Source organism: Hemitrygon akajei, chromosome 11 (assembly GCF_048418815.1).
Source record: "Hemitrygon akajei chromosome 11, sHemAka1.3, whole genome shotgun sequence".
NCBI classification, from domain to species: domain Eukaryota; kingdom Metazoa; phylum Chordata; class Chondrichthyes; order Myliobatiformes; family Dasyatidae; genus Hemitrygon; species Hemitrygon akajei.
In genome coordinates, this window is record NC_133134.1 from 32,078,597 (window position 1) to 32,096,201 (window position 17,605).

General features: G+C 39.4%; 1 protein-coding gene across 1 annotated transcript in view; it reads right to left on the bottom strand.

The window, feature by feature from the left end:
* Positions 1 to 17,605, bottom strand: part of clcn7 (chloride channel 7) — a 68,339-nt gene that overhangs the window by 21,339 nt on the left and 29,395 nt on the right. The window contains exons 13-18 of the mRNA XM_073060569.1: positions 17,294 to 17,348; positions 14,609 to 14,669; positions 12,915 to 13,059; positions 11,502 to 11,595; positions 10,032 to 10,201; positions 9,311 to 9,362 (exon numbers count right to left, since the gene is read on the bottom strand). Of these exons, the coding sequence (XP_072916670.1) occupies positions 9,311 to 9,362; positions 10,032 to 10,201; positions 11,502 to 11,595; positions 12,915 to 13,059; positions 14,609 to 14,669; positions 17,294 to 17,348 (577 nt within the window). The remainder of the gene's footprint in view (positions 1 to 9,310; positions 9,363 to 10,031; positions 10,202 to 11,501; positions 11,596 to 12,914; positions 13,060 to 14,608; positions 14,670 to 17,293; positions 17,349 to 17,605) is intronic.

The window sequence follows — 17,605 nt, forward strand, 5'->3', positions numbered from 1 at the left end:
CCTGACTCCGTTGCACATCTATTTTTGCTAGTTCCATGTATTGAGAGATATACCTGACATAATCATTATATATACCTGCAACATAACCACTATATATACCTGAAATATAATCACTATGTATTAGCTATTTACTATACTATGTAATCACTTCTAGGTACTGAATATTAATATGTATTATTTTACTAGACACATTTTGCTATGTGTTGTTTTCACTAGATACTTTGTACTCTCTTAGCTGCATATTATGGCACTTACAGAACACCTGTTTGGTTAGCAGCACTATTAGCTGAGATGTATCCCATGTATTACACTCAGCCTTTGTTCAGTATGAGATAACGGTGGCGGACAGGATGCTGCGAGCAGGAATGTAATGTGAGGGAGGTTGTCTGGAAAACATAAACTTGGCCAGGAATAAGGCCCCAATGCGAACGGGTGAAACATAATGGTGGCGCACCGAGAGCTAGGCAAAAGCGATTGATTAGTTAATATATAGATGATATGCAATTAAAGCTTGATTGGGTATACTAATGAAACTGAAATGTAACTGAGATAAGAAATTACTATAAAGAATGCTGTACACCGGAGCTCGGCGGGCTTTCGGTGACAAGTTCATTGATTGCCTCAGCCTTTGTTTGCAAATAAAGGTTTAATTTTCTTGAAGGATTGTCTGTGTCTCCAGGTCATTTCAAGTAACCACGACAAAATTGGCGACCGCGGCAGGACCGGAAAGAGACCCGCAGAAAAGATTCGGCGGGTTGGGGCCGCTTCCCGGTCCCTTGGGAGCCCTTACAGAGCTAACAGAATTACGGGTGCACCTAGAAAAAGGTAAGCGCTTTTTGCGACAATTTGGATTAAAATTCTGTTGGTTTTGTGGGTCTCGGGGACTCAGAAGTGTGTAGCAACTGCCGAAGGGTCTCTCCGATCCAAAGAATCTGGCAGAATTGAGGGTTTGACAGGAGGCTCAGAGGATTGATCGAGAACACTGCAGTGGGGGTAAGTACGAATAAGGTCATAAGAGGTTGAGTAAAGAAAATTCCACGTGGTGTTGGTAAATCCCTGTGGATACCGCTTCGCACAAAGTGAAGGGCTGAACGGGCAGGGTAAGGAAAAATAGAGAAAATCCCTGTGGATACTGCTTCACACAAAGCGAAGGGCTGAACAGGCAGGGAGAGTGAAGAGAAACTTCTGTGAGTACTGCCCTAGGTTGAGGGCTGTTCGGGCAGAACGGAATAGAAGGCAAGAAGAATTTGATAAATTGCTTAAACACTGGTAGAATAAACTGTAGGGCTAGGTGTAAAGATAGGATCGGGGAAGTATTTGAACTGTGAGACTTTTAAGAAATAGTACCTAAGAGAAGGAGAAAACACCATGGCGGAAGAAAAAGGAACAGCAGTAGACATACTGTGCAAGAAATTCCCGGTAAGTAGAGGTGAGATTATTTCAGAGAAATGGGAAAAAAGAACCAAAAACCTGCACACAAAATGGCCAAAAGAAGGGACATTCGATGTAAGCTTGTGTGAAGAGATGGAAGCACTAATTAAAAATCATAAACCAAACGATAAGTCCAAGAAAAGGGAGGAAAGGAGAGAGCAGGAGATGGAAGTATTGAAACTTTTTAGGATGGAGGGAGAGAGATTGAGAAAGACAGGCAGGATATTGATAATAAATGAAAAAGACAAAAGGCAACAGGAAAAACAGTCGGGTGGGGGCGAGGAAAAACCTAACAGAAGCCCAGCTTCAGCTCCATACCCGGATCTGAAAGAAGTAGAAAGACCCCCTCCCTATCATGAGCAGGGAACGCCCAAGCAATGCCCCATTATATCAGGAACAGTAAGCCTGCAGGGGGAAGTAGAGGTCTGGGACCCTGAGGAGGAAAGAAGGAAACATGAGAAGGTGAGAGAGGTGCTGAAGAACGAGATAGAGGGAGAAAAGATAAAGATAGAACAGGAAAGAAGGGAGATGGAAAGAGAAGTGGAAAGGCTACAGCAGCTGAGAAAGAAGAGGGATTATAAGGAGTATCAGTTATACTGTAGAGACAGACAGACTAGAAGAGAACAGGAATCATCTAGACAGCAAGAATGGAGTGAGTTGAGAGGAAGTTGGAGGAAGGTAGGAGACGAGAGTGTGGAGGAAGTACGAGAGAGGATGGAGAGGCAGATATTGGAGATGGAAGAGGGGACTAGAGTGGAGAAGGAGCAAGGAAGAAGGTATACCCCAGGAAGGTATGAGTGGCAGCCAGTAGTACTAGGGCCAGCAATAGATAAAGAACCAAGTGAGGAAGGAAGCTTGATTACATGGAACGGGGAGAAGGAGATGCTGCCACTGCTGGTAAAGGGATCAGGACAAGTACAGTATATCCCTTGGGGATCCCAGGACCTGGAAGGGCTGAAAAATACTCTGCCTAGTCTACACGAGGGGGCAGGAAAGTGGATTAGAGCCTTCGAGGAGGAAACAACGGGACGATTGTTGGCTATGGGAGATTTGAAGGCACTGCTGATAAGGTTGATGGGAACTTCCAAGCTAAGAGAACTGATGGAAATGACTGGCTTACAGAATGTGGACAGCCCACAGACTGATGGGACCAATTTTGATCCAGTGAGGCAGAGAGTATGGCAGGCCCTCAGGAAGCTTTATCCACCCAGAGTGGACCCCAAAGCCTTAAAAGGGGAACCATTGGGAGACACTGCAACACAGGAATTTGACCAGGTGGTAAGGGAAGTCTTTGGTAATTCTGATGACTCTGAGAATGAAGTTGGGGATAGTAGTATTCCTCCAGATAATGGGGATGGTTTGGGTACAATCAGTTTTGCCCCACAGAATAACACACCTGCCTACTATAGCGCAGATTTGGAAACCATCAACATGGAGGATATGGCATGGGAATGATGTAACCCTGGGAAACTCGGGAGCACTCAGTAAGAGAAGTAGCACACACACCGTTTTGCCACAACAAGAGAACACATGGTACCAATGGGCAATGTATACAGCAAGCACGATGGAAAGACAGAATTGCTACCTGTGCTCAAAGGCAAACCCTGCGCAGCATGTAGTCCCCATGCCTTATAATTCTTCCACTTGTGCGCAGTGGCGTAGGGAACACAGGGAGCGATGTGGGCAACGATGTCCTGGTCCATTCAGTGCCAGGGCTTGTTACATGAGGATTTGTGTTAACACTGATCCCTGTTATAGAAACTGTCTGAACAATGCACCCATGTGCCCATATTGGTGTATGCTATATCAGGCGTCCTCGCATTTTGACCAAAACAAGCTTGCCTATCACTGTAATTATAGTAGACCCTGGGCTATAAATAAAAGGAGCCAAACACCTATGCAGGAACAATTTATGATGCAGGGTCATCTGAGTTATGAATGCTTCATGTGGGTGGGCACTCGCCTGGTTGGCCATTTCCAAGGCAACTGCACTCAGACGTGGGATGTCACCCCAGGTAAAAAACATACAATGGGTACCCCTCCTCTTGAGGGAGCATTGGACTCTCAAACTATCCCATTAGCAGACACTTGGTGGCTGTGTGGACAGAAAGGAGGTCTGAGATCTACGCTTCCCCTCAATTGGGCAGGAACATGTACACGTGTCATGCTGCTTCAGGAAGTTATAATGTCCCCTGAAGTACAGTCCAGCGCTAACTTCCCTGAGCAGCGGACACTGCTACGGCGGAAGAGAAAATATGAACCTAACCCGACAATCCGGATTGACAGTATAGGACAGCCGAGAGGTATACCTAACGAATTCAAGGCGCGGAATGAGATTGCTGCAGACTGGGAAGCTCTCATACCTGTGATAGGGATAAGCAAAAATGTTGAATGGATAAATTATATATACTACAATCAACAGAAGTTCATCAACTACACCGATGATGCGCTGGAGGCCTTAGGGCAACAGCTGGATGCAACTAGCAGGATGGCGTGGCAAAACAGACAGGTACTGGATTGGCTATTAGCAGAAAAAGGGGGTGTGTGTGTAATGTTTGGAGAACAATGCTGCACTTTCATACTGAACAATACTAGCCCAGAAGGGTCTTTCACCACAGCAATGAATAAATTAAAGGATCTGCGGAAGGAGGTCAAACAGAATGCAGGATTTGGGCATCGGTGGTTTGACTGGTTAGAAAGCAAACTAGGGGGATTGGGTGCATGGCCGACTAAATTGGCAATGACTGCAGGCATTGTGCTGGTAAGTTGTGCATTTATTCTGTGCTGTTTTCTTCCATGTCTCAAGACTTTAATAATGCGTGCGACAGCAAAACAATTCCCGATGCTCCTGGAAATTGTTGAATCTGACCCCAGACAAGGAGAAAAACCGATGATGTACTGTTACAGTCTGCACGATGCATCAAGCGGACTGGAGGGTGTTAATGATGTGGACACTAGTCTGTAAGGGTGTCTGAGTCTTTTTTCCTGTCTCAGCTACGGAGGGACAGGTTTTTGGCTCAACAGCCTAGGATAACAGAGAGAGATCATTTTGAGCTCCGAGTATAGAAATTGTAGTTGACCCAAATTTGGGATTAAAATGCTGGACTTTATTTTGGCTTTGGTGCACGGCCTCTGAGTGTTCTCTTTCTGTGTGAGACCCTGTGGGTCTCAAAGGGGGGATTATATTGAGAAATATACCTGACATAATCATTATATATACCTGCAACATAACCACTATATATACCTGAAATATAATCACTATGTATTAGCTGTTTACTATACTATGTAATCACTTCTAGGTACTGAATATTAATATGTATTATTTTACTAGACACATTTTGCTATGTGTTGTTTTCACTAGATACTTTGTACTCTCTTAGCTGCATATTATGGCACTTACAGAACATCTGTTTGGTTAGCAGCACTATTAGCTGAGATGTATCCCATGTATTACACTCAGCCTTTGTTTAGTACGAGATAACGGTGGCGGACAGGATGCTGCGAGCAGGAATGTAATGTGAGGGAGGTTGTCTGGAAAACATAACCTTGGCCAGGAATAAGGCCCCAATGCGAACGGGTGAAACATAATGGTGGCGCACCGAGAGCTAGGCAAGAGCGATTGATTAGTTAATATATAGATGATATGCAATTAAAACTTGATTGGGTATACTAATGAAACCGAAATGTAACTGAGATAAGAAATTACTATAAAGAATGCTGTACACCGGAGCTCGGTGGGCTTTCGGTGACAAGTTCATTGATTGCCTCAGCCTTTGTTTGCAAATAAAGGTTTAATTTTCTTGAAGAATTGTCCGTGTCTCCAGGTCATTTCAAGTAACCACGACACATGTAACAATAGTTAAGTGAGTAGATGAACTGATCTCCAAAAGTCATAAAGTTAAAGAAGAAACACTCTTTTCAACATTTTAAGATTAGTGTATTATTTTTGTTTTGTACAATTTTAGAGTGAGAAAAAGGAGCACCATGCAGAAGTTTGGGCACCCCAAGAGATTTGAGCTCTCAGATAACTTTTGCCAAGGTCTCAGACCTTAGTTAGCTTGTTAGGGCTGTGGCTTATTCACAGTCATCGTTAGGAAAGGCCAGGTGATGCAAATTTCAAAGCTTTATAAATACTCTGACTCCTCAAACCTTGTCCCAACAATCAGCAGCCATGGGCTCCTCTAAGCAGCTACCTGGCACTCTGAAAATTAAAATAAATGATGCCCGCAAAACAAGAGAAGGCTATAAGAAGATAGCAAAGCATTTTCGGGTAGCCGTTTCCTCAGTTCGTAATGTATTTAAGGAATGGCAGTTGACAGGAATGGTGGAGGTCAAGTTGAGGTCTGGAAGACCAAGAAAACTTTCCAAGAGAACTGCTCATAGGATTGCTAAAAGACCTTCAGGAAGATTTAGCAGACTCTGGAGTGGTGGTGCACTGTTCTGCACAAATATGACCTTCATGGAAGAGTCATCAGAAGAAAGCCTTTCCTGCGTCCTCACCACAAAATTCAGCGTCAGAAGATTGCAAAGGAACATCTAAACAAGCCTGATGTATTTTGGAAACAAGTCCTGTGGACTGATGAAGTTAAAATAGAATTTTCTGGCTGCAATGAGCAAAGGTATGTTTGGAGAAAAAAGTGTGCAGAATTACATGAAAAGAACACCTCTCCAACTGTTAAGCACGGGGGTGGATCGATCATGCTTTGGGCTTGCATTGCAGCCAGTGGCACAGGGAACATTTCACTGTTAGAGGGAAGAATGAATTCAATTAAATACCAGCAAATTCTGGAAGCAAACATCACACCATCTGTAAAAAAAGCTGAAGATGAAAAGAGGATGGCTTCTACAACAGGATAATGATCCTAAACACACTTCAAAATCCAAATGGACTACCTCAAGAGGCACAAGCTGAAGGTTTTGCCATGGCCCTCACAGTCCCCCGACCTAAACATCATCAAAAATCTGTGGCTAGACCTCAAAAGAATAGTACATGCAACACAGCCCAAGAATCTCACAGAACTAGAAGCCTTTTGCAAGGAAGAATGGGCAAAAATCCCCCAAACAAGAATTGAAAGACTCTTAACTGGCTATGGAAAGAGTCTACAAGCTGTGATACTTGCCAAATGGGGTGTTAGTAAGTACTGACCATGCTTCGGGCCCTTTTCCTTTTTTGTTATTTTGAAACTGTGAAAGATGGAAATGAAAAATAATCTTGCTTAAAATATTAAAGAAATGTGTCACCTTTAACTTTATGCCTTTTGGAAATCAGGTCATCTTTTACTCACTCAGCTATTCACAGTAACATGAAATTTTGACCAGGGGGGTGCCCAAACTTTTGCATGCCACTGTATATAGGACCTGGTCAGACCCCACTTGGAGTACTGTGCTCAGTTCTGGTCGCCTCACTACAGGAAGGATGTGGAAAGAAATAGAAAGGGTGCAGAGGAGATTTACAAGGATGTTGCCTGGATTGGGGAGCATGCCTAATGAGAATAGGTTGAGTGAACTCGGCCTTTTCTCCTTGGAGCGATGGAGGATGAAAGGTGACCTGATAGAGGTGTATAAGATGATGAGAGGCATTGATCATGTGGGTAGTCAGAGGCTTTTTCCCAGGGCTGAAATAGTTGCCACAAGAGGACACAGTTTTCAGATGCTGGGGAGTAGGTACAGAGATGTCAGGGGTAAGTTTTTTTACTCAGAGAATGGTGAGTGCGTGGAATGGGCTGCCGGCAACAGTGGTTTTGGCAGATACAATAGGGTCTTTTAAGAGACTTTTGGATAGGTATATGGAGCTTAGAAAAAGAGGGCTGTAGGTAAGCCTAATAATTTCTACAGTAGGGACATGTTCGGCACAACTTTGTGGGCCAAAGGGCCTGTACTGTACTGTGCTGTAGGTTTTCTGTGTTTCTATGTGTAAAAACTACAAAGAATTTGAAGGGATCAACAATCATCTTGAATGTTACAATGAAAATGAAGATTTGGAGAATGTAATAATCAAAATCATTGTACGAACACAGTCTGTCATCTGTATTAGGTGTCTACTCTGATTTTGTTCATTTACAGTCAAAAGGATGCCACACAGATGTACTCCTCTGTTAATGAGTATTAGGAACTAAAATACAATTTTTATAGTACTGCAATAGTATTGGGAGTATTCTAATTTGTACTGTTTTTCATTTAAATACATAATTTATTACTGAGCTTATCTTATTTTTAAATACCTTTTTCACTATTCCGCTGAAACTTCCGCTAATCGGGGCAGCCGCTTAATTGGATCAAAATGTACCTGTCCCGATGTGTCCCAATGAACAGGAATCCACTGTATTTGATGATTTCCATTGGAGATGCGAGCAAAAAGTCACCACTTAATGGCGCCATCTTACAGGGTTGTAGACTTAGCCACTTCCATCATGGGTACAAGCCTCCCCTGCCAATGAGGACATCTTCAATAGGATATCCTCAAGGCGGTGACATCCATCATTAAGGACCTTTATGATCCTGGATATGCTCTCTGCTTATTACTACCATCAGGGAGGTGGTACAGGAGTCTGAAGCTGCACTCTAAACATTTTAGGAACAGCTTCTTCCCCTCAGCCATTAGATTTCTGAACAGTCTGTCAACCCATGAACACTACCCACTATTCCTCTTCTGCACGATTTTATTTTTCATTTTGACTTAAAAATTATCTTTTACATTTTGCACTATACTGTTGCCATGAAACAACAGATGTCATGATGTACATCTGTAAGAATAAACTTGATTCTGATTATGAGGATTTTAAGTCATTTTGCTAATACTATGGCGTAGAGGTCATGCAGAACAATTTTGTCATGAGCTGAAAGTAGACTTCAGGCTAACTCAAATTCCCAGATCTTGATCTACAGCATTGCAAGTCACTGTTCTTTAACAAACACATCCATGAACTTTTATTTTTAAACTATGAGTAGGGCTTCTGCATTCACCTCTCTCAGAGAACTTATTGAATGAATTATTTTCTCAACTCCCCTCTAATATTAAAGAGAGTGAAATAATAATCTTAAAGGTGTAACATAATGAAAAGATTAAATATTGAAATGCCAGGTTAAAATAAAAGCTTCAAGAATTTTGAAAGAATGAATTCAGACCACAAGTAATATCAAAATAGAAGCCAATGTGTGAGGGGTAAAGATGTAGTCAAGGCTTCTGTTAAAATAGAGATGTGAATCGCAAACTTGTATGTCACCAACAGGCTCTGCTATTCACAAGAGCGAGGCAGTACAAAAGCCATCCTTTCCTATTGTAATCATATTAAAACATAAATTAATGGCCAAGGTCAACACTCCATAAAAAAAAACAAATGAAAACATGATAGTAAAATGAATATGAAATAGCAAAATAAGGGCTGCGATAAATAATTGTGCACATTGTAAGCATTAAGCCCACTTCTAATTGGGTGCTCTCCTTTGTTTAAAGGAGTTCTGTTGTTTAAAGGCTTCCAGCATCTTAAAGTGGCACAAACCATGGCACTAACTTCTGAGTGAAAGAATAATCCTAGTTAGGATGTAAAATGTGCTACCAGAATGAATAATTGATGCTAATGACATAAATACATTTTAGGAAAGCTAGATAAACACACAAGGAAGAGAAAAATCATATGGATATCATGATGGGGGTCAGAAAATTAATAAGAGAACTGTAAATAGTTCTGTAGGCTGTAAACTGTTTTCAGAGCTTCGAATACTGTAGATTACGCAAAACATCAAAATATCTTCTGTCGAGTCATAATGCTTGGCTTAGATTACACCAACAGAGTAAAAGATATGGCAACATGGGATCAATGAGAAATCTTCCACTTCAACTAACTGCCAATATCCGACCCAGTTCAGGAAACACACTCACCAAGTTGAGCTGCTGCTCCCATCAGAGCATACTTCCCTGGGTCAGCCCAAGTCTGCAGATTGGAATAAAAAAAGTTAGCATCTAAGTAATCACAGGGAGAGCATGCTAACTCCAAACATACAGCATGAAAGATCAGGATCAAACTGTGATGCTCATGCGGTGATGCAGCAGCAATACCTACTGCAGCGTAGCACAGATTAACAAGAAAACAAAATCAAATAGTTTTCATAATTCCTTCATCAAATTTCAATGAAAGCTTCAGTTCTCTCTAGCATTGAAAGGCTAGCTATATTCCTACAAATAATGGATTTTTTACACAATATGTCTTCATTAAATTGCTCACTACTACTATAAATGTTATATACATTTACCTAATCTTTCTTGAAGATCTACAGTCAAAATTATGACAACTAAAATAGATTTCTTTCTGAAGAAGCAAAAAATTTTCCCAAAACTCAATTTTTCCCAGATCTCAAAACTGACTAGGAAACATTCTGCTTAGGTGGAATCTCTGAAGAAGGGAACCATCATACAAAATTTGCCAAGTTATTCTAAAGCAAAACCCTGAAATATATTTAATAAAGTATTAATCAATTGGTATGAGAGCTCGGGAGTGAAATGGAAGGCATTTATATGGTTATGAAATTTGTACTTTAGAAAATAACCAAAAGTTCACAGAATGTTCATAGAATTCAAGATTATGAACCAAGATCAAACTTACTGAGTCAGGTGAAAAGTAGGAAAGAAATATTCCAAACAATCTTCCCCATGCAGCACCAATCAATAAAGATGGAATGAATACTCCACTAGATACAGCCAGGCCATATGTCCAACATGCCAAGAAAAAATAACTTAATGTGAACAAGCCCAGAGTCATAGGATTGAATGAACCTGCAAAAACACATCATACAGATCAAGTAAATACTGGACTTGAATATACAGTAACTTTTACACAGTACTGTAGTAATTTTATATATTGCAGTATAAAAAAATTTTTATAAGTGAGTGATGATAAACCTGATTCAGATATGGGTCTCTATTGTGGACTGAGAGTGTGAAGGGGAAAGGAGAGAGGAATCACAGCTGGAAACGGGGAAGGGAAAGGGGAGGGAGCAGGAAGCACAAGAGACATTCTGCAATGATCAATAAACTAAATGACCTTGCCTGGTGTCTCAGGGCAGGGTGTGACTGCACCTGTGCACCCTCCACTGTTGGCACTCCTCTTCTACCACATGCTTCACACCCCTCCTGCTGCTCTCCACTTTCGCCATTCCCAACATCCTTTGCTCCAGCCAGATTTTCAAGCTCACTCTCCATTCCACATTGAAAATACAAACTGCAAAAGCTTCAGGCGACCTAGCTAAATGTATGTGCCTAAGACATTTGCACAGTACTATAACAGGTTTCATTTTATAACATTCAACTAATCAAATTAATTCTACTTTTAAGTTCTCTCAAAGAATCCAGGAGATAGAGCAGTGAATGCAGTGTATAAGGATTTCAGCAAGGCGTTTGATAAGGTTCACTAGTAGGGTCATTCAGAAAATTAGGAGGCATGGATCCAGGGAAATCTGGCTGTGTGGATATAGAATTGGCTTGCCCATAGAAAGCAGTGTGGTTGTAGATGGAGCATATTCTTCCTGGAGGTCAATGACCAGTGGTGTTCTCCAGCGATCTGCACTGGGATCCTGCCCTTTAATGTTTTTATAAATGACTGTTGAGGAAGGGAAAGGGCAAGTCTGCAGATGACACGAAGGTTGGTGGAGTTGTGGATAGCGAAGATAGTCATAGGCTATGACAGGACATTGACAGGTTGCAGTGATGGGTTGAAAAGTGGCAGATGGAGAAATGCAAAGTGATTCACTTTGGAAGATCAAACGTGAAGGCAGAATACAGGTTAGTAGCAGGATTGTAGCAGTATAGAGAACAGAGGGATCTTGGGGTCCATGTCCACAGATCCCTTAAACTTGCCATGCAATTTGATCCCGTGGTTAAAGAAGGCATATGGAGTGCTGGCTGGCCTACATTAATCTGGTTTCAAGAGTTGCTAGGTAATGTTGTAGCTCTATAAAACTCAGGTGGAAATAAATAGTATATATTAAAAAAACTATAAACCACCACTTAAAGGGAATTCAATAAAATGGTAATAGTTCAATAGATTTTAAAGCAATAACACATAATGAACACTGACCTGGAGAATCATGAAACAAACTACGAACGCTCTTTTCAGGAGTGTTAAAGAATGTTGTGGCTATTGCATTGTATTCTCCGTCTGGACAAAACAGCTGAAATTACATAAATAATGTCATTATGATAAATGTGTTACAATTAAACAAGAGTGTTAATCTCTTTGGATGAAAATAATGAAACTACACAGCTGGTTTGACATTCACATTCCAGTTTGACCTGACAAATTCCTAAAGCAATCATGCACAACATCCAAAATTTGATTTCTTTTTTTCCCTCTATTTTTAACTCTATTTCTAGTCATCTGAGTAATGTAGCATTAGCAAAGTGAAAACTTGCTACTAAAATTCCAAATTAATCAGCTGAGTTAAGACTAATAAGCAATGATATAAGAGAAGAGTACAATAAACTTAATTTTCTCTGATTCATTTCTCTTACAAGTACCCCCCCAATCTTCTTGAGACAACGAATCCCACTGGGTACATTCAAGGCAGGCAGTTGATGTCTAATTTTACTATTGGAGCAACATATTATGTAGTATTCCAGGGAGAGGAGGTGCATTATTCAACTATGAAGGAACATAATATTTAATCCACACTTCAACTATGCAGACTGGACAGCAAACAGATGCAGCGAAGTTGAATTAACCCCTTGTTAATGCAAGGTATTCCGCGGACTCTTCAAATAAAAATCAGCTAACTCAGTATACGTCTAGAATACAATCTTAACACAATATAAACCACTGAACCATTAGGTCAGACATTCTGCTGCCTTTAGATATCAAGGAAGGAAAAAAAAGCATTCTGCTAAATCTAACTGTTGACAATTTTAGTTCAATAATGGCCACAATTTAATTTTGCAATGAGCAGACTGCTTGTAGAAAAACAGAAATGAATGTGCAATATACATTGCTGAATCATGCACAGTTTCTGTTATTTACTTGCAATAGTTAAATAGCTGAGATCATGTTTAACATTGCATTTAACACAATAGTTCTGATTAAATAATTACATATGGATGATTTCTTTTTGATTTTAGTCATTTTTTCCCTTTCTACACATTGAGTACCTGGATATAGCACCATTAAGGCAGATCACCCTTCAGTACCTTACCCATATGGCTAATTTTCATATGCAAGCTACAAATAAAACTCCCAGTTGGTTAGTTGATTATGGAAGATATCAACCCTATCCCTTTTCTCCTCAGTGTTCTTAATACTACCAGCTTGGATCACTGAGAAAGTCCTGTATGATTTTCTGCACCCAAACAGCAATTATTTCAACTAACATAAACATGCAAATTAATCTGCAATGTTTCCATACCCTCTCTTTCCTCCCAAAAGAGCTGTTAAAGAAATTAAAAACTAATTTCCAAAAACCAATGCCATAAATTTTCTGAAGAAATGACAAAAACTTACTTGAAGGGGATATTTAATAGGATCTTCTCCAAGAGGCTGGCAGTCACTGGAATTCATAGCATAAATCATAACGAAAGACACTGTAGCTGTCACTGCTCCAACTAGCATTGCCTCAATTACTTGTAAGCAAGGACGATGAATATACCTTTTTGGACACAATAAAAGCAAGTTAATGTTCTCTTCCATAAACCTGTACGGTTCATTAATTTGGTAACTTAATCCGCAAATCTCTATCAGATTTACTACTGTGCTCACTTATGCAAAAGGGGAAATGGGAGAGAACTGCTGGAGATGGTAGAAAACAAGGGCTGGATTAGCATGATTTAGCCTTCATGTTTCATGTATTTAAAAAGTGAAATGATAATATTTCCAATACCCCGTACTTGCAGATTATAAAGAAAGAACTAAAGCAGTTGATAATCAGCTGCATTCCTTTAAGAGCAAGTACAAGATCCCATGTGGTAATGAATACATTGTTTCATTCCATACACAGTGGACATGGAAACCTAATCAGACAGCAGCACGGAAAATGCACAGCTGCAGCTCATCGTGTCCTTAATTAACTCTGAAGATTTTTGCAGCAGACAGTATTTTATTTACCGTAGATGTTTTTTTCTAAGGTCGAGTTAGTTATTTTAGTAATTGGGGAAGATACTGTACATTGTGCATTTAAACATTTTTCTTTAAACTTGGTATGGCAAAGAAAGGAATGCACATAATTTTTGAAAAAATAACGTAAAGAAAATAAATAATAATGAGAAAGTCCAAATAAAACATTACGCTTTATCTCCATACAAAACAAAATTGTGTTAAGTTTATATCAGAGAAGTGGATGTGGTAGTAACGGCACAAATTTAAACTCAAATCCTAATCAAAAGTGACACTGAAGTCCATAATTGATGGCTAGGAAATAGAACTTATAGATGTGAAAGAGAAACTAATTTGTCCCGGAGGGCAAAAGGAATACAGAAATCACCCCAAAACTGTGGTAATACCATTTGATAATCCAAAAGAATTCTTTTCACCTTCAGATGAAAATCTGAAATTCTTTCCCTACAAGGCTGCAAGTGAATCAATTAAAAGTTTCAGATCAAAAGAATTTTGTTGTGCAAGAGTATCAAAAGGGTGTGGATCAAATACATAACAATCCAGTTGTCTCAAGCTAACAAACTGACAAAGCAAGCTGAACTTGTTGACAAGTTAACTTCTTAAAAATGTATTTCACGAATGTGCTTTTCAGCAAATATTCTGCACTCGTTTCATAGAACTTTGCTCTGAATATACAAAACCTAATCTCTCCAATTCAAAATTGAAGATCACAAAATTACAAATCAAGTTGGTTCCAAGTTAACTTTGTCATCAAAGCCACTACAAATAAAACAAATCTAGATAATAATTGTAATTCTTTTTATGAAGAATTATTTTTATAAAGTGTTTTTAAACAAATCCCTACAGACACCACTGCTTGCATTTCTCCTACGTGTCCACCTTAGTTACATTAAACAAAAATTATTTTTAAGAATTAAAAAATTATTTTTAGAACTTTAGAGCACAAAATGCTGAAGAAACTCAGGCAGCATCAATAGAGGCGAATAAACAGTTAACATTTCAGCCTGAGACCCTTCACCTGTACTGGAAAGGAAGAGGGCAGAAGGCAGAATAAATGGAAGGGGAAAGAGTTTTGAAGAACTTACCTGATTCTAAACATGGTAAGACAGTAATTTAGTCTATTGAATAGCGCACCCAGTATGCCACCTGAAATAGGGAGAATGTAATAATAGGTTTTATAAATTATCAGAAAAGTTTGTTCAATTCTGCCTGCCACAGCAATTATAAACAAAAACTAGTTGATTATTTTTGATTTCCTTACGAATTGGAAGAAGTTACAAGAATCAAATTATCTAACAAGAACAATTTCCCCCTGAATTCTACTGTGCAAAATACACCTTCTGCAGCTGTTGTTTAATTAATAAAAATGAACATGCAGAGTATCCATGGTTAAAAACAGTGAATTTGTAGAATGGAAATGGCAATGCAGTATTTACTGCAAAACATGAAGGTTAAGAAATGTATAGAGCTAGGCGAAAATCTCAGAGAGAACTCCACAGCCTGTAAGATGGAATTATGAAGTGCACACTTGAAGAATGGTCCTAGACAAATCAATGTGGAACATCATTATAGAAAGCAATAAAACCTGTTACACAGACACAACCATCTACACAGTTGGAACCAAGAAGTAAGTACTTCAATAGCATTCATGGAAGCCATTGGTGCAAATTAAATAGCTGTATCAAGTGAGTGTTTCAGTTACCCCAGGAAGAATTTCTGATATTGATATTGAAATAAATATTGCATTCATTTAAACATGGAAATATTAATTCAGTTTCCAGCTCCACAGATACTGCAGTACATACTGAGTGGTTTCAGCATTATCTGTTTCAGATTTTTTTGCCACTTGTATTAGTCTATGTGGCAAACTTATTTGGGAATTCAAAAATGAATACTAAAGTAACCATAATTTCTATATAATAGCGTAATATAAGCACCAGACTCTATGAATCAGCAAAATTATAACATTGTGGAAGAATATCAAATGGTCTTCACGCAACTCTGAAGACCCTGTCATTAAAATACCCTTAAGGATGACAAGTTAACGAAAGGTCCCGATGATGTGCCTCAGGGATCTGTTCTAGGACCCCTAATCTTCGTGATTTTTATAAATGACCTAGATAAGGAAGTGGAGGGATGGGTTCGTAAGTTTGCTGATGACACAAAGGTTGGAGGTGTGGATAGTGTGGAGGACTGTCAGAAGTTACAGCGGGACATTGATAGGATGCAAAACTGGGCTGAGAAGTGGCAGATGGAGTTCAACCCAGATAAGTGTGAAGTGGTTCATTTTGGTAGGTCAAATATGATGGCAGAATAGAGCACTAATGGTAAGACTCTTGGCAGTGTGGAGGATCAGAGGGATCTTGGGGTCCGAGTCCATAGGATGCTCAAAGCAGCTGCGCAGGTTGACTCTGTGGTTAAGAAAGCGTATGTTGTATTGGCCTTCAATCGTGGAATTGAATTTAGGAGCAGAGAGGTAATGTTGCAGCTATATAGGACCCTGGTCAGACCCCACTTGGAGTACTGTGCTCAGTTCTGGTCGCCTCACTACAGGAAGGATGTAGAAGCCATGGAAAGGGTGCAGAGGAGAGTTACAAGGATGTTACCTGGATTGGGGAGCATGCCTTATGAGAATAGGTTGAGTGAACTCGGCCTTTTCTCCTTTGGAGCGAAAGAAGATGAGAGGTGACCTGATAGAGGTGTGCAAGATGATGAGAGGCATCGAACATGTGGGTTGTCAGAGGCTTTTTCCAAAGAGCTGAAATGGTTGCCACAAGAGGACAAAGGTTTAAGGTGCTGGGGAGTAGGAGATGTCAGGGGTAAGTTTTTTTACTCAGAGAGTGGTGAGTGCGTGGAATGGGCTCCCGGCAACGGTGGTGGAGGCGGATAGGATAGGGTCTTTTAAGAGGCTTTTAGACAGGTACATGGAGCTTAGTAAAATAGAGGGCTATAGGTAAGCCTAGTATTTCCTAAGGTAGGGACGTGTTCAGCACAACTTTGTGGGCCAAAGGGCCTGTATTGTGCTCTAGATTTTCTATGTTTATGTTTCTATGATGTTAACAAGCGAAGAATGAAAGAGCTACAATATCAATTACAATGGCAACAGTGTAGATGAAGCAAGCAAAGCACAAGCTGCCAAATACTCAAATATCATCTGTTTTATGAACAAATATTCATAGTTAAGCTGACTTTATGGATAACTTCTCAATTTAATATTGGTGGTGTGGAAAGCAAAGTTGACCACCAAAACTTAGCCTTAGATATTTTATTTTTATTTTGCGTGAGATTTTATTACAATTTCCTGTAAGAGAAATAGTTTGCACTCCACCAGCCAGATGTTGATAGTGAGGGAAAAGCTATATCCAGCCTTTACAAGTACTCCACTGACATCAGAATTGAAAAAGTGCATCCACAAATACAAAATAACTACAAAAGTTACAAAAGTAAAAATCTATAGGAAAACTGTTGAGAGCATGTAATACATTTAAAAAAGATAACTAAAAGTAATTGTATTACAACAGTCTAATAGAAGTAATTCAGGTAACATCAAATCAGAAATACAAAACCCAAAAATAAATTTATTCTTGAAACGACTTCCTCCCTGAAGTCGTACAGGATAAAGTTTATACGTGAATATTTAATTAGTTTTTAAACACTGTTAACATTATTATTAATCCTTGATGACTGAGCATGGGCTATGATGCCATAACCAAAAGACATATAATTTGGTAAGCTGCCTATACTCTATCTAGATAAAAAAAAATACATACCAATTGCACCCACACATATAAACACAGGGATTTCATACCAGTTATATTGTACGGCCTGTTAAGAAAGCAAAATAAATTGAAATTAAGCAATTAATACTACCATAGCTTTCTAGTTTAGTAAATGAAATAATCAAGTTATTTTACAATATTCAGTAATAACTAACATATTCAATAAAACAAAAAATTTGTTTTAACTAAGTAAACAGTCAAATGATTAAAGGTTGATAACAGATAAATTAAACGAACTAAGGAATATTGACATGATAAATTGAGAACAACAAATCATAGCAAAGCAAAATTGATCAAATGGAA